At 47.5% G+C, this 22,331-nt stretch overlaps 3 protein-coding genes across 3 annotated transcripts; all 3 read right to left on the minus strand.

Annotated features, from left to right (window-relative positions):
* Positions 1-1,204: 1,204 nt before the first annotated feature.
* LOC311319992 (uncharacterized protein) lies at positions 1,205-9,696 on the minus strand. Its single transcript, XM_084451626.1, has 8 exons — positions 9,582-9,696; positions 7,835-7,944; positions 7,637-7,721; positions 6,175-6,370; positions 4,831-6,017; positions 3,683-4,521; positions 2,729-2,926; positions 1,205-2,431 (listed from the first exon to the last, which is right to left on the minus strand). The coding sequence occupies exons 1-8, from the start codon at positions 9,671-9,673 to the stop codon at positions 2,178-2,180; spliced, it is 2,961 nt and encodes a 986-aa protein (XP_084307752.1). The 5' UTR covers positions 9,674-9,696; the 3' UTR covers positions 1,205-2,177.
* A 1,290-nt stretch (positions 9,697-10,986) lies between these two features.
* On the minus strand, positions 10,987-12,791 carry LOC311320230 (uncharacterized protein; the record flags this gene model as incomplete). Its single annotated transcript, XM_084451943.1, has 3 exons — positions 12,707-12,791; positions 11,709-12,020; positions 10,987-11,127 (listed from the first exon to the last, which is right to left on the minus strand). Exons 1-3 carry the CDS (start codon positions 12,788-12,790, stop codon positions 10,987-10,989), a joined length of 537 nt encoding a protein of 178 aa, XP_084308069.1. The 5' UTR covers position 12,791.
* A 1,690-nt stretch (positions 12,792-14,481) lies between these two features.
* LOC311319993 (uncharacterized protein) lies at positions 14,482-18,782 on the minus strand (the record flags this gene model as incomplete). Its single annotated transcript, XM_084451627.1, has 11 exons — positions 14,482-15,319; positions 15,498-15,597; positions 15,782-15,896; positions 16,243-16,321; positions 16,426-16,476; positions 16,722-16,889; positions 17,089-17,178; positions 17,295-17,331; positions 17,665-17,769; positions 17,884-17,915; positions 18,427-18,782. 11 exons carry the CDS (start codon positions 18,780-18,782, stop codon positions 14,482-14,484), a joined length of 1,971 nt encoding a protein of 656 aa, XP_084307753.1.
* Positions 18,783-22,331: the final 3,549 nt, after the last annotated feature.

The following is a 22,331-nucleotide window of genomic DNA, read 5'->3' on the forward strand; positions in this document are numbered from 1 at the left end:
TGAAGTAGCCTATAATATCACACTGTAGTCCAAACTGGGGTCTGTAGACCTCAAGTCTGACCTCCAAACTGTGCCCAAATAAGGCTGTTTGTAATCCAAACCAAACACATTACGTATACTACTAGTTTAGCTGAGCTTCAATCATTTAAAAAAAAAAAACGGATCATAATGACTTATTCTTTCTGAAACATTTGAAATGTTTATACAACTTTTTACTTTTATTTAAAAAATAATTATTTTTAGTACTGTGTAAAATGTAGGCTGCACTTGGCATTCTTCTTCCTAATTATTGGCAAACGATACATGGGTCACAATGCCATTTTATCACGATACATTGCGATATCATACATATTTCATATCTCACGGGCGAGGTCGCTTACCTTAATTACACTGTGATCTAGCGCAACCATATCGAATGACAGTTACGGGTTAAAGCCAATAGATGCAGTCTTGAGGTACGTCAACTGTTCATGGGCTCGACGTGAGGTCTCACGGACGAGGTCGCTGACTTTACACCCTGCAACCGTATTTCTGTATCTTCCTAAGATACTCAACTATCAGGGCAGGTGTGTTATTTTTTTTTACTGTATTTCACTTGATTTCTTATCTATCATTGTTTATCTTCCATTTTTTGTCTATTTTTATGTTAAGTCCTCCATGCATGTACATTCTCTGTTGTATGGTATTTTGAGCTGCATTTTGTATCTGCATGTTTGTATGAAAGGTGCTATACAAATATTATTATATTGCGATAAAACTTTTACTATATATATATTACTATATATACTAAATTTTTAAAATACAGCTGAAAATACAACTCAATGTAAGGACAAGTAAATACATTTTAAACATGAATTATGTATCTATGACTGAATTCTCTCCTTCATTTTATATATCTATTCCACATCTTGTTCTGTATATATCTATTAAACAGAAGGGATTTTTTTTTCTTTTTTTTTTTTCCAACACATTGCATTGTGTTGCTGTATGGATTTTACTGGACAGCCCTACTCATTACTAGTTGATTTATTGACCTTTTTTTTTTTTTTTTCCATTACTGTATTACGGAATATATTACCACTAATGTGTAAAATCTCACTTTGCTGTTTAAGGAAACACTGTGCCGTCATGTTGCTTTTTTGTGGCAACGATTTTATATAATTTCACTTTTATTTGAAAGAAAAAGGAATCTAACAATGTTCCATAAAGTCCTGCTGGCTAGATCTGGTGTTTTGTTTCTTCTCATTACTTGAGTTGATTTTTTCTATAGATCATTAGCGTCACATTTGACTTTCCTGTTTTAAGAAAACACAAAAATTGTGTACACTTTAATAAGTAGTATTTACAATATGTACACCATAGCACAATAAGACCAACTTTATAACCACTACTATGTCTAAATGTCATCGATTAGTAAGTATGTACAATGTAACCAACCAATACGACCATGTTGTTTGTATAATAAAGGAATTAGAAAACAAACGGATATGATAAACAAGTTCAAGTATGCGTGCCTTATTTCCTACTCGTTAGACTACGACCGTGGTACAGAGGTAAGTGTGTGAACCAGCTCACAGGTGCATCATGGTCCAAATACTGATCAATACACTTGAATACAGTCAGCCATGATAGCCATGGTTGGGGTAACACGCCAGTCAGTTATCAATATCAAACACAGAAACTGTACAGCTCCCAGAGACACCCTGGCTAACACTACAGGGATGTTTTGGGGTCAGAACCTTTTGGTCTTCTTCCGTCTTTGTACACACAGCCATACAACATTCACGTTTGGTCTTCAGCCTTCACTGGAGGCGGGCGCTTAAAAACCGCCCGTCCTCCCAACTCTCACACGCTCCTCCATCACTCCTCTGTGCGTCACGTCCAGTCACTTTAAGATAAAAGTCTAAAATGAAGGATAGGGTGCTTTCACAAGGAGCACCAGTGTTTCACAATTCTCTACACAACTCCACTTTCCAAATCCATTCTGTTTTATTCCATTGCTCTCATGTAACCGAGCCAAGAGGGTGAGGTCTTATGCCAAGTGCTCAGGCCCAGATACTGCATTGTCTGATAAATTAAGTCAGTAGGTCCTTTCAGAGGAAACCCAGCAGGGAGGCGACGCCAGCGTTGGGTCTTCCCAGATGGTTTGTTCTCAAGGGCTCCAGTCCTCCGTGTCTCTAGCAGAGAGCAGCTCCCTGCCCGGCGTTCTCCCGCCTGCCCTGCTTCTTCAGCAGCTGGATGCGGTTGTGGCAGTAGAACTTGATGGCGCGCCAGTCGCGCTGGTTGCTGACCAGCAGGGGGCAGAGCTGCAGGCAGCGCTCGCAGTCCGCCTTGGCCGGCACGCGCAGCTCCACGATGTTCCTCTTCAGGTGCGTCTCCACGGCGACTCGCTCTGCCTCCGACCACGGGCGCTTCAGCACACCGCGCTTCCCTGAAGAAGCAGCGGTGATGGATGTATGAAATCAAAATGGGGTATATCGTACATTGACATATATTGTACATTAACATGTATTCGATACAGCATTGTATATTCTAATAATTATATGGACAGAGAATAACACAGTTTGGGTTAAATTGTTTTGAATATACAATCATACTAGTTCCTCTGGATAATACATACCTTAAATCAAAGCTTTAGTATCTAACAACTGATCGTCAAACGATGTGTTCAGATGAATAAATATTGGTTTAGGCTAAGAGCCTGCATGCCCCTTGCCGCCTGGGGTACCTGATTTGGGCTGGACGCCTCTCCTCTTGTGGGCCCCGGGGAGTGAGGGGTTGATGGAAGTGGGGGGGGGCCCTCGCCTCTTCCGGGGGGGGCGGCCCGGACCCTTCTTCTTCACCACCTCCACCTTCTCCTTCACCTCCTTCTCCGCCTCCCCGTCAGAGTCGTCCGAGAACGAGTCTGCGGAGTTGCCCGACATCACTGAGGAGGAGGGGTAAAAGAACACAAAAACATCACACTTATAATATGCTTTCATGTTCATTCATTTACTTTACAATGGAACTAGGAATTAAAGCGAGTTCCGGTATGTGTACAAACAAGTCATTTCCACTGGCGTTTTATAAAAGCGATACATTTTAAGCTTCCTTAAAGGAGTAGTTTGGTTTGGCATTTAGCGTCATAAGGTGTTATAAGGTTATTTACAATCATATACAACAGATTTTGTACTCTTGAAATATTAGTGCTCATTGCTCATGTCACAGCTAAGTATAGAATGGATCATTACATGCTCATTAGAGAACCATCGGCTAACCATATAATGGTTCTCTATGAGCATATATATGCCCATAGAGATCCACTGTGTGCTCTCACATGAGCAATGAGCAGTAATATCTCAAAGAGTGCACGGTCTGTCGAAATGTTGATATGGAGCATTGTATACGGGGGTGAAAATTAACTTTTTGGCAAAAGAGTCACCTGCCAAGGGGACTGTAGATAGACTGTAGAAAAAATCTACCGGCCAAGTATATATATTTTTCAGATAGCCTTCCGAAATCTAGTCGCCAATTGGAAATTTTACCTGCATTTGGCCAGTGGCAGGTGTTAATTTTCAGCCCTGATTGTATATGATCGTGAGTAGCCTTCGAACAGGGCTTATGAGGCTAATACCAAACTCGATACGATAGCGAGGAGACCGGCAGGATCCTAGCCGCCAGCGGTTGTACGCGTCCCCCTCACCGTCCAGCTCCAGGCAGATGTGCTGCAGACTCATGCCCCTGAAGAGCACGCCCTCCCTCTCGCCGTACAGCACCACGCGGCCCACGCGGCCCATCAGCGCCGGGTCGCGGCCAATCGTGGCGCAGCTCTGCGTCACGTGGTACTCCCCCTGCAGGAAGTCCTCCAGGCGCTTGGCGGCGGCGCCCCCCGGCGGGCCCTGCCCCTCCCCCTCCTCCAGGAGCAGCAGCTGGGTGAGGATGGCCACCTGGCGCCGGGCACGCGTCTGCGTCAGCGCCGCCGGGTTCTTGGCGCCGCTGGCCCGCGCCATGTTGCGCAGCATGTCGGTGCCGCGCAGCGGCGTGGCGGGCGAGTGGTAGGGGCGGGAGAAGACGTAGGGGCTGTGGGGGTCCACGCCCACGTCGGCGCTGGTCTGGAGGAGGAGCTCCAGGCAGGGCTCGCAGTGCGGGGGCAGGATGAGGGGCTGGACGCGCCCCCGCTTGCCCAGGACGCCGGCGCGCGGGAGGTGGCAGAGCACCTGGCGCTCAAAGGGCGAGAGGTGAGCCTCCAGGCCCGAGGGGGCGGCGGTGGAGGAGGCGGAGGAGTTGGCCTGGGCGGCGGCTGCGGCCGGGGGGGTGGTGCGCTTGCGGTAGTCCTGGATGGTGAGCTTGGCCACCTCGCACTCGCGATGGCGGTTGTAGAGGATGAGCAGCGCCAGGCTGGAGTGGCAGAGCAGGCGCCACGCCTCGGCCGAGCTGGGGGCGCGGGTCAGCGACAGGAAGGACGAGTGCTGCTGGCGGCGGAGGTAGAGCACCAGGCAGGACAGCGAGGAGAGCAGCGGGGGCATGTGGTGTCTGTGAGGGCTGAGAAGAGGACATGACGGTAGATGATCATTTACATTATAGTACAGTCGTTTAGCAGACGCGTTTATCCTAGTTGCATTTAACGTAGGTAGTCAGTGCACTACTACTCGCCAGAACTTAAAATTACACGTGCGTCTCCTTTCTAAACAAGTGACCAAGAGCATAATCTAGTGCTGAAGCCAAAGTGCAAGAGTAGATAAATATAATATAAATATCACTCACTGACCATTTATATGTAAACAAAAGAAAAGAGTTGATCTGAACATAATTCAACATTTAATATTTCATTAATGTAGTGATATTCCATACTTGGCGATCTCTCCGTTCTTGTCCTGCGGTCTCTCCTCCTCCTCCTCTTCCTCCTCCTCCACCTCCTCCTCTTCCTCTCCTCCGCTCAGCACCAGCTCCTGTTCCTCCTCCGCTTCTATTTCCGGGTCAGGGGTGGGCGGCGGCGCCATCTCCTCCTTCTCCTCCACCTTCTGCTGCTGTTCCTCCTTCTCCCTCTTCATCCTCCGGCCCCGTCGGGGCGGCGGCGGGGGTGCAGGCGGCGGGGAGGGGCTTTTCACCCGCGCCGCAGCCGCAGCCGCCGCCACCGCCACGGGTGCGGAGCTGCGCGGCTTGGGCGTCGGCGCCGAGAGGCTGGGGCCTCCCTTCTTGGGAGCGGCGGGCGCCTGAGCGGCAGGTGCCTGGGCGGCGGCGGCGGCGGGCGGGGAGAGCGAGAGCGAGAAGGAGACGGCGCCGGCGCGGGTCGCCGGCGAGTCCCTCTCCCGGGAGAAGAGGGGAGGGGGGGGCGGGGCGGGCGTGGCGGGCGCGGCGGGCACGGCAGACGAGGAGGAGGGCTGGGGCGTGGTGAAGGAGTGGGCGTGGTTGGTGGAGGCGGAGGAGGCAGAGGCGGGGTGCGCGTGGGCAGCGGAGGAGGAGGAGGAGGAGTGCGTGTGGAGGTGCGCCAGCTCCATGGCGGCCCGGACCTCGGGCTGGCCGGCGTGGTGCTTCTCCAGGTGGCGGGCCAGCGAGCGGTAGTGGCGGCCGCAGTACGGGCAGTGCTGCCGCCGGCTCGCCACGGTGGCGCTGGTGCTGCCGATGTTTATGTTGATGTTGTTGTTGATGTTGGTGGTGGGCGGGGCCAGGGTGGTGGCCGGGGGCTGGGATGGGGGGCGCGGGGCGGGGGCGGCGCCGCCACTGGCAGCGGGACGGGAGAACGAGGAGCACGGGCGTCCCCTGGGCGCGGCCGGGGTTTTCTTCTTAGCGGCGGTGACGGTGGCGGTCAGCTTGCGCTTCTTGCGGCGCCGGAGGTGCATGCGTCCCCTCATCTCCTCGATCTCCTCCTCTTCGTCGTCGTCATCGTCGTCGTCGTCTTCCTCCTCCTCGTCCTCCTCGCGGTCCGAGTCGCTGGGCTCGGAGTGGGTGAGCGGGGAGGAGGAGGGGGAGAGGGACCAGGAGGGGGTGAGGTAGTCGGAGACGGAGAGGGACAGGGGGTGGGGGCCGGCCTCGTCCTCCTGGTAGGTTCAAAAACGACACAAACAACGTAGCGGCCATGTAATTACTGCCCTCACCACTTTCTTCGACATAGAAAACAGACATGCTCCACGTCCAAACATGACAGTTAAAGAAGGACAAACAGGTGATATGATGGTGCTCTGAGTTGATAGTCACCATGGCGTTCTCCCCCCAGTCAGTCAGGCTGTAGTCCACCGTGATCTCCTCCCCCTTGGCGATGTCGCGGATCGCTATGACGACCAGCCGCACCTGGCTCCCACAGTGCACCTCCCGGATCCGGCAGTTGGGCGGCGGGTGGAACAGCACGGGGCCCCGTACCCCGCTGGCGCCCTCCTCTCCCAGCTCCGAAACACTGGGGGCCACACAGGCACGCGCCACAACGCTCAGTACTGGAACGGCTTAACAAGGCTACGTTGAGGTTCATGAGTAGTAGTTGAGGTTTATGAGTACTAGTTAAGGTTCATGAGTATTAGTTAAGGTTCATGAATATTAGTTAAGGTTCATGAGTACAAGTTCAAGTTCAGAATCAACGTGAGGAAACAGTTACATCATGTCAGACCATCCAAGGAATATAGTGTGGATATGTGTGTGCATGCATGCATGTATGCATGTATATTTGAATATTATTGTACATAATCTACAGTATATAGACTGTATGCATGTATGTATGCATGCATGCATGCATGTATGTATGTATGTATGTATGTATATATGCATGTATGTATATATCCTATACTTGGATACTGTATTCTTTTTTTCCTTTAAATTTTCTTGTAAATGTTCCATCTATAAATGTATATTATCTATATATATTCTCTATTACACTGTACTTTTTTTCCCCACTGCTGCTGTACTTTTTCCACTGCTGAAACCCCACATTTCTTAAAGTATCTTATCGTATAGGCCATGCTGTAGTTAATCATGAATTATAGTGTACAGACCATGGAATATAGCGTATAGACCATGCTGTAGTTGTAGTTGATCATGGGTTATAGTGTACAGACCATGGATTTAAGTGTACAGACCATGCTGTAGTTGTAGTTAATCATGGATTATAGTGTATAGACCATGCTGTAGTTGTAGTTAATCATGGATTATTGTGTAAAGACCATGGATTAGTGTATAGACCATGCTGTAGTTGTAGTTGATCATGGGTTATAGTGTATAGACCATGGATTATAGTGTATAGACCATTCTGTAGTTGATTATGGATTATAGTGTATATCCATGGGAATGTTCGCTAGCTATGTTAGCTGAACACATTGTCTCAACACCAACAGATGTGATTGGCGTGGTGATATTCAAGCGTAACTGGTCATTGAAATTATACATTTTAACTTGACATTTTTTTATTTTATTTATTTATATGTGAATTCTTGAGTACCTTTAGATATTAAAATAACTAGCTTCGTAAATTACAAAACTTTTTTTTCTTTTTTCTAACCATTTGGTAGTAGGCTACCACTGCCTCCGCAGCCCACTTGATGGCGCTCTGCGGACCACCAGTGGTGCGGGGCCCACTGATTGAGAATGGCTGGTATAAACCATGCTGTAGTTCTATATAGTTCATCCATGGACTATAGTGTATAGAGACCATGCTGTAGTTGATCAGTCTCACCAGAGTTGGGAGGGGTCAGCCAGGTAGTAGGGGCTCCCAGGAGGAGGCAGCCTGTCTTCTGCTCCCTCTGCGTACTGGCCGTCACCTAGAGAGGATCAGCACACATCCCAGCACAGGATGAGAGGGACAGAAGAGAGAATGGTGACCGTGAGGGGTCATTGTGAGAGTATAGATGTTTATGTGTGTGTGTGTCGTTACCAGGACTGTAGCTGTGTTCAGACAGGCTCTCCTCCTCTTCATCCTCAGTCACGTATGCCCGGTCACACACCTTCACAGGTGTTCCCTTCCTCTTCCTCCCACACACACGCCTACAAAGACACACACACAGCAGAGGGTTTAATCAGTACCCTTCCTCTTTCTCCCACACACGCCTACAAACACACACCAGGGGTGTAATCAGTATCACACACGCCTACAAACACACACACACACACAAACAAACAAGGGGTTTAATCAGTACCACATACATTCCTACAATCACACACACACAAACACACACAGGGTTTAATCAGTACCACACACATGCCTACAAACACACACACGGGGTATAGTCAGTACCACACGCCTACAAACACACAGGATTTAATCAGTACCACACACACGCCTACAAACACACACAAGGGGTTTAATCAGTACCACACACGCCTACACACATACACACACACAGGGTTTAATCAGTACCACACAAGCAACACCAGGAGGTTTGATCAGCACCACCACACGGTCAAAAGATAAAAAACACTAACGAGAAAACACAGAATTCATCAGCATGACTAAAGGCAGGTCTATAAAACATCAAATTCAGTCCAAGAGAAGAAGACATGTCTATCACCATCAGAGCAGCTCAGCCTAAACAGCCATTATTTCCCCCTGGATTAACTACTTTTATCAAAAGGTAATTTAACTGTACGTGGCTTCTGCAATCAGGATGTATTCTCCAAGGAGGGGGTCAACAAGCCAGTCTGATTCCTGATCCAGGACTAAATGAAATGCCAAAGACACAATAGTACAATTAAAGTATCAATTTTGATTTTATTTCCTTTTTAATCCAAGATCCCAACATAGTGTTAGAGATTGTATGACAGGAGGACAACCACTTATTTAATTTTCTGGACAGAGTATGAGACTACATCCATCCACAGGCCATGCATTTGAAAATCTGGACCAGCGTCAATAGTCTAATTATTATAATTGACCCCACCTCCCTCTTTCGTTTAAATGCCATCCTATCGTTCAGGAACCCTTAAACACACACGTCTGAAACACCTATGTTACCCCATTCACTTTCAGCTACAGTAACGGCAGCCAAACTTGGTGCTTTGTGTATTTTGCCCCGATGCTCATTGTTTGCCATTTACAGTAATAAACACCAACATCAGGATAATGGACATAATGAGCATGGAGGTGGCTAAATATGTTCGATTTATCGATATAGCTAAGCTACAAGTTAGCTAACCCTACCCCTACGACAATACCGTGCACTGATAGCCAACTATGATAACCGGCTAACCTGGTCAATGACTTTCTTAGACTAGCCTACCTAGCTATAGCCTACCTAGCTAACGTTAGCTTGGCTAGTTAGCTATGCTGGTGCTAGCTCAGATGGCAGATATCAGAAAAGATGGCTAGCTGGTTAATTAAATAAGAGACATCGCAGCCCGAGCTGGCTTCACTCCAAACCAAAGATCACACAAGCCCACCGCTAACCGGTGGTTACGGATTAGTGACATTAGCTGCTAACGTTAGCTTGAAAACAGTGAAACTGTCTCCTGACAACAACCGACTTTCTCTGATTCCGTTTATCTCCCGTTAAACCCGCACGCGGATAGAAGCCTCTAAACAAACGTGCCGCGCGCTCATCAGCGCGTGCAGTGTTGCTGCTATTTAGAATCAACCACCGCCAGATAATACGCGGCTATCGCCGTCGGATGCTGCTTGTCCTCACCCCCGGGGCGGCGGCGGTTTGCCTCCATCCCCGTCGCTGTCGAGGGTCGGTGGCTCCCGGTAGTCAAAAGGCGACCGTACGTTCTCCGCCATTAGGACTGCTTCCCTACCTCTCGCGCTCCGGTAGATTGCCTAACGCGCATGTGCATGTATGCTGGATCTTAGTTTATGGTAAAATGGGGTATCTTGCTATTTATAACGATTAATAGGGACACATGTATAGGAACATTTTGAATTCAACAACTGGAAATGTATGCTGAAGCATTAGCTAAAACATCTGCATTTCGGTAAATTGGTGCCAAGAATGCAGCTTTCTTGTTGGCATCCACAATGCATAATTTACAACGCAAGGCAAGCACATTGCTGTGAATGCACCTCTTTTTAATCTTCAATGCAATCCAAATAATTTATAGATAATGATGAAGATAGAAAAACTCACATGACAATACAATCAACACAACTTGAGCTAGGACATAAGATTGCATCCATACATTATGAGAACATTCAGTGTGTGGGTGCAGTATTAAACATGTTAGGAGCTGTGAAGGTTTTGGATGCAGCTGTGACAGCCAAGCCTACAGACACATTGTTTGCTACTGCAATATTAGCCACAACAAAACATGTCAACATGTTTAAACCATTCAGCAGCATTTTCAAGTATCTTGAATATGTGAGTGTACATGGATGGACAGACATATGGACCAAAACGAACAGAAACAACATGCAGCAATAAGTGAACCTTATCACAGTTTTTTGAATTTGCCTCGAGCAGAGAGAGTGACAGCAATCAATCACTATCAATACGTTTTGTTGGAATAATGTTGCTTATTTGGTAAATGTTAATACAGCGCAATAGTTAAATTCTTTAGTCCACATGGCTACAGGTTTAGCTGCATGTTTAATAGTCACAGTTTATCAGTCATGTCACATTTGGCTACATTCTAGCAGTTAGTGTTAATACCAGCAGCGTTGAACAATAAGTCAATGTTTAAACTAAGCCCCTTCAACTGTACCCGGAACAAAAATTATGGTTTAAACTTTCATAAATAGATAAACTATACAAAAATTCACAAAACAAAACAAAGCACCACTGCCCCTCGACTCGTCAACTGTTCTGACCAAATGTTTGCACAACCTGTTTTTTTGTTAAAGGAATGTCGCTGCACGAACTGACATAAAAGTAACTTTAACACACTCTGTGGAAATACCAGAGTCTGACGAGAGGTGGTGGATTTGGTGAAAGGGACTTAGTTGTGGTTATTAGTGAAGCAGTAGGTTGCCAGTAGGCCTTCTGTATCAAGGCCTATACCTTAAAATACCTATGATTTCATTTGAAATATATCTGCTATTGAAAGCCAGCTGTGTTGGAGTGTGAGTCCGTAGCTGTTGGAGAAAGTCGTGGGGCTCTAGATGTCTTCCGTCCCTTCCCTTCCTGTGTGCAGGACGTGCAGGGTCTGGGAGGCAGAGTCGGCCCAGTGGATCAGTTCCAGCAGCACTCGATAGGTCCACAATTTGGCCGCAAACGTCCCCACAACACCGTCAACCTCCTGGAAGAGGAAAAGAATAAACAAAACGTGTCTGTACTAGTCATTAATGCTAAGACTTCCTCGTAAACCCTGGTTATCAAAAGGAGGAATACGATATGCATAGATACCAAATGTGCAGGAGAAGATATGTGCAAGAAAAAGAGAAAACACACACAATTCTTTATCAGTAGACAAAATCCTTATCAACAGGTATGTGAAGCTCCTTAAACAAGATATTTCTGACACGGTGGCTTTGTCTGTGGTGAGAGATCACTCTCTACCTCATTGCACTGGTGGTCGGGGGTGACGTATCACTCTCTACCTCATTGCACTGGTGGTTGGGGGTGATGTATCACTCTACCTCACTGGTGGTCGGAAGTGATGTATCACTTTCTACCTCACTGCACTGGTGGTCGGAAGTGATGTATCACTTTCTACCTCATTGCACTGGTGGTTGAGGGTGATGTATCACTTTCTACCTCATTGCACTGGTGGTTAGGGGTGATGTATCACTTTCTACCTCATTGCACTGGTGGTTGGGGGTGATGTATCACTTTCTACCTCATTGCACTGGTGGTTGTGGGTGATGTATCACTTTCTACCTCATTGCACTGATGGTCGGGGGTGACGTCCACGGTGCCCTCCTCGGCCTCCAGCAGGACCCGCGTGCTGTGGAGGAGGTGCCTCAGCCGGGCCCTCACGGTCTGCCTCACCGTCTCGTACTCTCCCTCCAGCTCGCCCATCTCCTCCTCCTCCCTCAGGATCAGGCACTCCAGCAGGCCCAGGCACTGGCGCAGGGCGGCGTGCACCAGCTGCACCCGCTGCTCTACACTGAGGTCCGAGGACCCCAGGGAGAGGGACACGATGCGGTCACCCTCCGGGGTGTGGTCCGACGAGAAGCTCTCCCTCTCTCTCTGGATAGAGGGGAGGAAGGGGGGGGGGATATATTGTAAACACAAGAAAAAGAGTGAAAAAGGGACATTTAATTACATACTCTTGCATGAAAATTTGTGACTGAAACGGACAGGAATTTAAAGATAACCCCGTCATGAGTTTTTCCTAAATTAAATGAATGAAAAATTGACAAATACCATGCACTCCTTGGCTCAACTTCATTTCTATACTGACATCTAAGACCAATCAATAAATATTGATGTAGAGAGGGCGTTTTAAAAGGAGTTTTTAAGGCCAGCTGCGAAAAAAATAAAAATTCAATACACTCGATCCATTAGTGAGGGTCCCGGGGGCTTGATATATGCGTGGCTCTAAAGACTGATTCGATTTTCCACTGCAGTATCTTTCCATTTTCTGAGACCTTGGACGGTCGCAATGCAAACTGTTCAGAGCCATTTACGATCAAGCCGATTAGCGCACCAAATCTCCAGATCGGAAATCAAGACTGGCACATTTCTCATACAGGTGCAAATTAACCATAGAGTAAAAAGAATAGACCTGGAATCTAATAGCATTAAGCATACTGAATAGTAGTTCAAGTAGCCTAGTGTATGACTGGGACAGTCGATACTAGCGGGTCCGTTTTCTTTTACATGTTTATCTACAAAGTAGAGAATAAACATTATCTTCATCCAAGGCTACTCACATATAGCTCCAGTAATTGTGTGCAGTCCTGGTGCAACAGCCTGGCCAGGGCCACCGCTCGGCCCGTCTTCCCCGGTGCGGGCATGTTCAGCACCTCGCGCGTGTCTACCGTTATCTGCTCCTGCCCGGCCATTTGCGCTCGAGCCTAGCTGGTGGTTTGCGGTCAGTGGGACGGGACCGGCAGGCGGAATGGTTTCCTCAGCCAAACGTAAAGGAAGTTGCAGGTAGTTAACGTTTGACCAAACGATTAATTTAAAATATGTCCGTAGTTGCAATTGGCACTAGTGGTCCATTTCGCCGTCATTGATAAAATGTTTATGCCTTTGTTGACATGCCGGGACGCCGGGGTTGGGATTTAATTAGTTCCGCAAGGAGAGGGGCGTTTTTCATAGACGCACAGGGCTGTTTCCAAAACGTCACCGTCAAACTCCTCAGATCCACCCAACCAAAACATTATACTAATTCTGCTTATTGTGGCGTTTTGCGATAGTTGATAAAACATTCACATTCAAATAACAGATTCACGGATATTTTATTGTAATTATTTAATTAATCCCTACTCTTTAGTTCTGTGATATTCTATGAAAGACGGAGACATGAGTGTTCAGTGGTAGTGGCAGTGTACAAAGATATATGTCCTCCAACATTATGTATACAGCACAGAAACTATTAACACACAATCACACTTTTTCACAAAAGGGTTGTAAGTCTAAAGCTACATTTGCATTAACATATATTCCAGGTGATAAAGTTGCTGGATTTCAACTTGTAATTTGCTAAATGACTGTAATGACTAACAGCCTTCCCCTCTAAAATAAACCAATCCAATGCTATTAATGTGAATGCATACATACTTTGGTAGGAAAAAGAGATCATTTCAACTCAGCAATTTTCTCACCATTTCTTTCCAAATGTCAGTTCTGAAATCAGAACCCTCGCAGTTGAAATTGGGATTCAGAAAACATAAATAGATTTTGGACCAGACCTCAAGGAGGACATTAAGCATGAGCTATCACAAGATGGCATCATAGAAACATCAAACACGCATGCGCGCACGCACGCACACACAGTAAAAACAATGTCCTTAAAATAGGAGAAAATAAAACCTCACGGAAAGTTTTTTTCTAACAAAGTAGCTTCATGGCTTCTTCCAACAGCCCATAAGTAATAGCATTTCTTGTACTGTATGCAAAAGCGTTGTACACTAGATGAAAGTCAAGTGACCTTGTGTTTAGCACTGTTACATTTTCATTTACCTTGCAAGTGTGATGGAAGAACTGACAGAGACAAGAAAAAAGGTTGCAGGACTTTTTGCATGGAAATGATCAAGTGTGCCTACAGTAGGTGGAGACTTCTAACAAACTTCCATACTCGTACAGGAAGCACACACGCACACAGTCACACACTTATACATACGCATACAGTATATACACTCCCACTTCTGCACACCATATGTTGACACAGAACAAGGTAGTAGTAGGAAGGAGAAAAACAAATGTGTTAAAATTTTCAGTGTACAAAACAAATCACTTCAGAATCATAATTCCCTGATATAGTAGTACTGGATAGATGTCTAGGTAAGTACTGCACTTCCCTCCACTGAGGTGACGCGCAACATTTAATTCATATAAATTTGAATTCTTCATATAAGCTTGTTGGTACATTTGACACTGTTTTCCTCTTCATCTGATCCTCACGTTTATCCAGCCTTTCCTCCACTTATGTCCTCTCTCCTCCTCTCATCCCTCTCTCATCCCTCTCTCATCCCTCTCTCGTCTATATCAACACATGACTGTCTCCCTGGGACACCTGCACCTCTGCGCTCTCCAGCAGAATGTGTCCCTCGCCCTCCCCCTCCCAAACCATCCCTCCATCCGCTCTCTCCTTCTCCCCCTCCGCCTCCCCCTCCCACACCATCTCCACCGCGTCCTGCTCCCTCTCTTCCGACACCCGCTCCCAGAGCACCCCGTCCCCTCCATCGCCCCCGTCGGCCTCCCCCACCACCCCCCGGACCCACTCCACCGTCTGCTGGGGGGCGAGGTGGCCGGCGGGGGCCAGGGCAGTCACGGAGCTCAGGGTGAGCAGGGTGGTCTGAGGGCCGGGGGCGGCCGCGGAGCCGGCGGCGGCCGGGTGTGCCGTCAGCTGGAGGAGCTGGAGGCTGGGCTGGGCGGAGCTGAACTGCAGCAGCATGGGGTTGTCCTGCTGCTGATGCCCCACCTGCACCACGTGGTGGGAGGCCAGCTGGAGCAGCTGGGGCTGGGGGGGGTCTACGTGGCTCTGGGGGGGGAGAGAGAGTACCATCTGATGCAGCGGAGTGAGATCCCCCTGGTTGTCCTGGCTGGCGGCGGAGGGCAGGGCTGGAGGGGCAACCCCAGGGATGGTCTCCAGGACCGGGGTAGGGGTGGTGATGAGGGTCCCTGCGTTGGCCGCCAAGGCCTCGGCTATCAGCACCTCCGGGTGGCTCTTGGCCTTGTGGGCCACCACGCAGTCCTTCTTCTCAAACTTCTTGCCGCAGATGGAGCAAGAGAATTTGTAGAAGGCGTCGGCATCATGCTTCTTCATGTGCCAGTTCAGGGAGGCCTTCTGCCGGCAGGTGAAGCCGCAGATCTCACACCTGCCACAAGGGGGAGAGAGAGGGAAGCTTTAAAATGGGCTGATTGAACCAATTCTAGTATTGAATGGAGAGCACCTGCTAGGCTCTGGTCAACACACCACGCCTAGTCTGATGAAGAGCATATCGATTTCTCGTTTTCAAAATAAAGATGAGAGGCATGCATCCGTGGTTCACTCACTGTATTGGCTTCTCTCCTGTGTGAATCATTCGATGCACGGCCAGGTTGTGCGAGCTCTTGAAGGCACGGGCGCAGTATTCACATATGTAGTCCCTCTGGTCTGGGAGACACAGCACAAAACGACAAGGATTATAAGAAATAATGAATGCAAACAAATTTATGTGCCTCTAATACGTGGCTGGAAAATGACCAAAAATTGCGACTGACAGTGTAAAAAAAAAAAGCGCATGCCTGTGTGTATCTGTGTTTGTGTGTGTGTGTGTGTTCGTGCATGCGTGCATCACCTGTGTGGTGCTTGGCATGGCGCAAAAGCTGCTTTTGCAGACGAAACAGTCGGCCACACGTGGGATGAGGACAAACATACTTCTTCTTCAACAAATGCTGGTACTTTATATGATGCTGAGAGAGGGGGGGGAGAAGTGCGAGAGAGAGGGGGAGAGAGAGAGAAGGAAGAGAGAGAAGAGAGAGAGAAGAGAGAGGGGGTGAGAGCAAATGAGAGCGAGAGGGAAGGAGAAAGAGCAAGAGGGAGAGAGAGACAGAGAGAGAGAGAAAGTGAGAGCGAGAGGGAGAGAGGAAGGGAGTGAGAGGGGGGGGGGAGTGAGGGAGAGGGAGAGAGAGAGGGTGGAAGGGAGAGGGAGAGAGACAGAGAGAGAGAGAGGGTGGAAGTCATGTGATTAAAGACTGTGGGTACAGAGACAAGGTGCCGGAGTTGTCTTGGTTCTGAGTAGCTGGTGACGGAGCAGACCTGCAGGTAGCGTGGATGAGCCAAGACCGTCCCACATCCCTCCATCTCACAACGGACGTACTGCACCGGAGGCTTCTTCCTGTAGAAGGGACTCCTGTTATCCTTTATCCTAAACCATGATGCTTTTATACTCCTGGCAAAAAGCATGATGGGAACTCCGGTTAGATGGAACAAGGCACTTACCTTCTTTTTGGTAACCGGGGAGTTTTGTCATCCTTCCGTCGCCTACCTCTCCTGATGAGATTGGACAGAATGAGAAATTGCTTAGAAATCACAATACTAACCCACCATCACATTTCTAAAACCAACATCACACGTTTAACACCAGAATCTGTCCTTCCCGTTCAGCTCAGTTCCAGTCCAACTGTCAAACTCTCCATCCATCCATGCACCCTCCCATCCATCCCTCCGTCTGTCCAACCAACCTTCCCTCCCTCCCTCCAATCATCCCTCCATCCCTCCCTCCTTCCACCACTTACTTTCTAGGAGGCTCTGTCTCTTCCCCAAACTCGTTTTCAGTCTTCACAGCCGTCTCTGTCTCTCCCTCCGTCTTTACCTCTTTCTCATCCTTCTGCTCTTTTTCAGGCTCCCTCTCTTTCCTCTCTTCTTTCTGCTTGGCAGGACGCCGCCTGGGTTTCTGAGGCTCCCTGTAACGACATTAAAACCAACTCTGTTACTCGTTGTGCACATGGGTTTCTACAGTAGCAATCAGGGGTAATGCTAATCAATCGTAGATTCACCCCTCATCTACCACTAGCCTGGGGCCTATTTGCTTTGCAGTGAAAACCAAGCGAATAGAAGCCAGGCTCTCCCCCGAGGAGAGCCTGGTGATGCGAGGCCATCTACCTCTTAGCCGCAGGTTTGTAGTTGAGGTCACTGGGATCGTCTCTGAAAGGAGGGTCCTCTTCATCCAGAAGCCCCTCCCCCTCCTCGTTGCTGAAATGCACATTGCCATAGTTACCATAAAGTTTTACTCTGACTCTCGTTAGTGCAGAGTGCTGCGTTTAGCTGTGAATTAATGAAAAGCTACATCCAGGAAGTAGCCTACTCACATCCCATCAATCCCCTCCAGCACCTCTTCCTCGACATCTGTAAAGAACAAGGAAGGGTTCAAGCAGGCCAGTTTCCAATATGCCCTTAATGTAGGCAAATAACTACAAACCATCTGTGTGCATAACGGTGCTCGACTTGGACAGGAGCTCACTGGAGCCAAGCACCTCAAACTGTCTACCAAAATCTACTGTACCTTGAGCCCCTGCACTCCTTATAAAGAATATCAGCTCAAAAGTATCGTGGAATTCCTGCACCTCAATATAAACAGTACCAGTCAGCAGTTCAAATCGAGCCCTGGTATAAAGTGTTAGAAGTGGTGTGTGTGTGTGTGTGCGCGCATGTATGTATGTGTGAGTGTTGTCCTCCTACCACATAGAGCTGCTGTGTCTGGTTCTGTCTTACACACGGGAGCAGCAGAGCAGCGGGGGGCATGGCGGCCGCTCTTCAGGAGGCGTGTTCTGGAGCGCGGCGGCGCTGAGGTGGACCAGGGAGACGGGGTGTTAGAAGAACACTTATCAGCCTGAATAGCACAGTGTGCAGCGATAGGTGAGGGGCATCTCATTATGGAATGGGTAAAATGTTTGATACCTTTACTGGTCGAGGGCGTTTTGTCTTCAGTGCTGAAGGCGACAGAGTAAATATTGTATGAATTATACATACATATATTATACGTTTGAATGTTAATTTGTGAATAAATTCCAAATACAGGCTACTCACTACATACGTCTCTGCTAAATCCTCCCTGTCACACAGTAACGTTGCACAGGTCCTAAAACAACTGATGCTGAAGTTAGTTTTGGCTTCCCTGCCTATAATTAAATGCTTAGAGATAGGGTCAGCCTGAGGACTTCTGCAGTCAGTCATCTACAAGGAAGGAAACAGTTACCATATACAGTAGGCTACCGTGCCTTGCTGTCATTATACTGAGCCTCTTCAAGTCTCGCTTAAAGTGAACTGGCATTGTACATTTGCCTGTCAGCCAGTTACAACCTTGCCAACTATGGACGTCAATGAACATCTACCTGCTAACAATTAACGTTATAGAATTAACAGACAGGACAGATGCATGGACAAACAAACAAAATCTAGTTATTTAGCTAAATAGCCACACATGCTAGTTCTTCCACTTACTCCAGCGTTGCGTCGTTGTCTTCGGGTTCTTTGGTGGTTTTCCCACGGCGGGGGGTTTCTGATTTTCTACCCCGGTTCTGGTGATTCACCCCACCGCTGCTCTCTGCTCGCTTTTTGGCCGCAGCTCCTCGGGTGGCTCGGTCCCGTAGGACCCGCCCGGAGCTCGCTGCGCCGGACACAGTGTCATTCGAGTCTGCTGCGTATATCCCGACTTTCACGCGGCCCCTCAGCACTCTCTCCGTGGCGGGGGACGAACTCGAGGTCGGGGACGGCGCTGCGGCCTTCTCACTAGGGAGCTTACTGTCTCCAGTAGTCCCGGGACCAACGTCCGAAACGCAGTTTATATCCGGGTCCATTCTCCTTTTTGCACGCACAGACTCCGTTAATATTGATTTAAGATCTATTCTATAAATAAAGGAAAATATAATGAGCAAAGTAGAAGGCCCTATGCCGCTAAATTTACAGCCACCCTGGCTTCCCGTGCGAGCCCGTCATAAATTGGAAATATCTATAGCTATATCACATTTTAAATGTAATGTTTATGTTTTAAAGATACTAAAGCCATTTACTACCTTCCTTAAAGCTATAGCAAACCTCAATTTTCCCTGGGCCTAGACGAGGCCCGTAAAAGTAGCGTCTCCTTTAAGGCCAAATCGTGCCCAAAAACATACACACAAGCACCCCCGCCTGGAACCAGGCGAGACGCGAAATAGCCAAAGGCGCTCATGGGATATGTAGTTGTTAAAACACCAATAACATTATCTAATTCATTGCTTGATTGATATTTAGATATTGAAACCCACAATTTATGCTTTGCTGGAGATTGGCATTGGCCTATAATAGGCCTATATTGTTAAGTCTGCCAACATTGTGAGAAGTTACCCTATTTGTTTGTTTCACCTTTTATTCGTTCACGGTGCAGTATAGGGCTAGGGAAAATGTAGTCCCAGACAAGACCATCTTGTTTCTACACAGGTGTATCTATTCGTCTGATTGCATAGGATTCTATGCAGTAGAGCCAATCAGACAAATAGATACACCTGTGTAGAAACTACATTTTCCCAAGCCCTATATCTACGTTAGGCCTATACTTGCCCTGGTCCAGGTCAGTATATCTATGTTGGGCCTATACTAGCCCTGGTCAGTATACTATTCGGGGCTTTATATCTATTGCCCTGCCAATCAATCAATCATCAATCAAAGCTTTATTTGTATAGCGCATTTCATACCCAGAGGCAACACAATGTGCTTTACAGAGAACAAGGGAGGTGGGCATACGACCCACTCTCTACATATTCCAGAGGGAAGCAAAAAAAACAGTAATCACCCAGGGGTCAGATAAGTGAGCTGTAAAAATTCTTCCCTGCCAGGGACCATTCATTGCGCCACAGACCTTTTTCACTTGGTCTACATTACCGCATCTACAGCAAAGCTCCAGCTCCCACAATCTCCTACACCCCCCACAACCTCACCTTCTACACTCCCAACATCACCTCCTCCACCACACACAACATTGCCTCCTACACCCCCCACATCACCAACTCCACCCCCCACAACATCACCAACTCCACCCCCCGAAAAATTGCCTCCTACACCCCTCACATCACAAACTCCACCCCCAGCAACATCACCTTCTACACCCCCCACAACATTGCCTACTACACCCCCCACAACATCACCAACTGCACCCCCCACAACATCACCTCCTACAGCCCCCACAACATCACCAACTCCACCCCCCAAAACATCACCTCCTACACTCCCCACAACATCTAGGGAAACCACACCATCAGAGAGGGGATCAAGCATACCATTAGTGAAACAATTATTAGTCCCAAGCACCACACTGCACTCAAAAGGTTCCTCTACCCCACAACATCCAGCATTCTCCACAACCTCAGAGCCAATGCCCACCGCAACATCTAAGAGGACATCAACTACATCACCACACGTGACCTCAGTAGTCTTCCACACCATCCACTCCACAGCACCAGACTCCACCCACAGTTCCAAAGACAACACCACAACCAGCAAACAATTCCTCTAGTCCACAGTCACCTATATCAGCCTCAACATCAGCAGCATTGTCTTCTCTTACTACATCCAACCACACGAGAAGTCCTGCGACCTCATCCCATAGCATGACCGCGATATCACAAGGGGTCACAGATGCACAAGTAACCTCAGTGCCTGCCTCAGCAGAAACTTCAGCCCCACCATTTAAAGTCAGTGATTCAGCAGACTTGAAGTCGACCATTTCAACGTCTCTCAAAAGTTTCCACAAGTGGCCCTTCAATCCGCACTTCGTCAACAGATGTGCATTTCTCACCAGTGTCAAGGCCTACACATACAACATTAGTTTCCAGTGCCTTATCCACATCTGAGGTCATTGCGTCCTCATCTCCAACTACGACAACCAGGGAGAGTCGGAAGTCATCAATGTTAGTTTCCAAGACAGTGTTAGACGAAATTGAAACTTCAACTACATACACACATTCATTGGTGCCCATAATTGCATCGGCGCTGTCTGATTCCCCCTCAAATGTATCCATTCTCAAACCTGTTTCAGATACACTAGCCTTTACAACAAAGCCTGCCTCAGCTCCGTTGACCAAGGGAACCATTGTCTTCTGCAAGCACATACCCAAATTTGGCAGATTCAAATATTGATATTAATAGCAAAATATAGAAAATAAAAGTGAAATTATGTGTTATGGAATCCAAAGTACAATTTGGGATTAAATGTCATTGGCATCAGCATTTTAAGATTTTCCATTTTGCAAAGTTTATAGAATATTAACAGGTTTTACAATCATAATGTTATACTATAATAATAATAATAATAATAATAATAATAAGGGTTGTTTTTGCATTGCCACTATATGCAGCTGTGAGATTTTCTTGGCTGTAGCCTACAGTATCTGCAGAAAATAATGTTTGTTAGAAAAATCACACCCAGGTGGTGAATTAAGCGCTGCAGGTTTATGAACAATCTGTACTGCCTTCTGCTGGTGTTCAATGGTGTTGTATGGTCTAAATCTCATGCGACTGCCTACAAACGGACACACAGACGGACGGACGGACATGGCACTAAAAGGTATTACGACTTTACGGGACACATCGGTATTATATGTTAACCTATAGTAATTTCAGAAGATTGTGCTCTAAACAGTTGATCAAAGTAATGTCACAGTTAATGCATTTTATTATGCGGATCAAGACATTAAAACTAACCAAACTCTAACGAACTCGATTTCATTAGGAGGGGATCTGGGGGACAACTAACGAACAGACTAACGTAGCCGACACGGAGGTGGACCAAGTCCCTTGGGGGGCAGCACAAGTTGTTCTGCAGGATGACGTAGCCTAATGAATTAGAGGGGATCAGAGACTTGTTGGAAAACTATAATACCCAGCATCCCTGTCCGCCCATTAAGCCGGAAAAGGAAAACACATGGATTTATGTGTTTACAATAGTCCTACCCTCAACTAACAAGTTCGTGCTTGAGCACCGTCGGAATATTGTCATCAATATTATTTCCCACTGCAACTATCATATTTCAAATGAACGACAGGCTTTTTAATTGAGCAGTGCGTTTCGGTTATAGAGCATTGAATGCAGCCAAACCATCTTTGTCGCAGCGTCGTCGGGGCATCCAGCACCATCTGCGGCAGAGATTGACCAGAGAAGTGGGACAAGCGAACAGATGGCTGACCCAAGCTGTCAGACGGGGATATTGACACCGCTGAAAGTGTCGGAGATGAACAAGGCAGTCAGTATAATTCATTGAATAGGAGCGTGATGCATATCATTGCGGACTAGAAGATGCGTCAGTGGGTGGGATAACATGTATCGCATCTCCTGGATTCTATTATAAACAGTTTTGCGCGTCTCGCTCGCTTGA

This window comes from Borostomias antarcticus, assembly GCF_949987555.1.
Source record: "Borostomias antarcticus genome assembly, chromosome: 17".
Taxonomy (NCBI): Eukaryota; Metazoa; Chordata; class Actinopteri; order Stomiiformes; family Stomiidae; genus Borostomias; species Borostomias antarcticus.

Bases quoted from the DNA above. Each gene is read 5' to 3' on its own strand.
- LOC311319992 (XM_084451626.1), bottom strand. From the start codon at position 9,673: ATGGCGGAGAACGTACGGTCGCCTTTTGACTACCGGGAGCCACCGACC. The intron at 4,522-4,830 runs GTATGGAATATC...TCCTCTTCTCAG, and splicing joins AAGAACGGAGAGATCGCCAA to CCCTCACAGACACCACATGC. The intron at 2,432-2,728 runs GTACCCCAGGCG...CTGCTTCTTCAG, and splicing joins AGGCGTCCAGCCCAAATCAG to GGAAGCGCGGTGTGCTGAAG.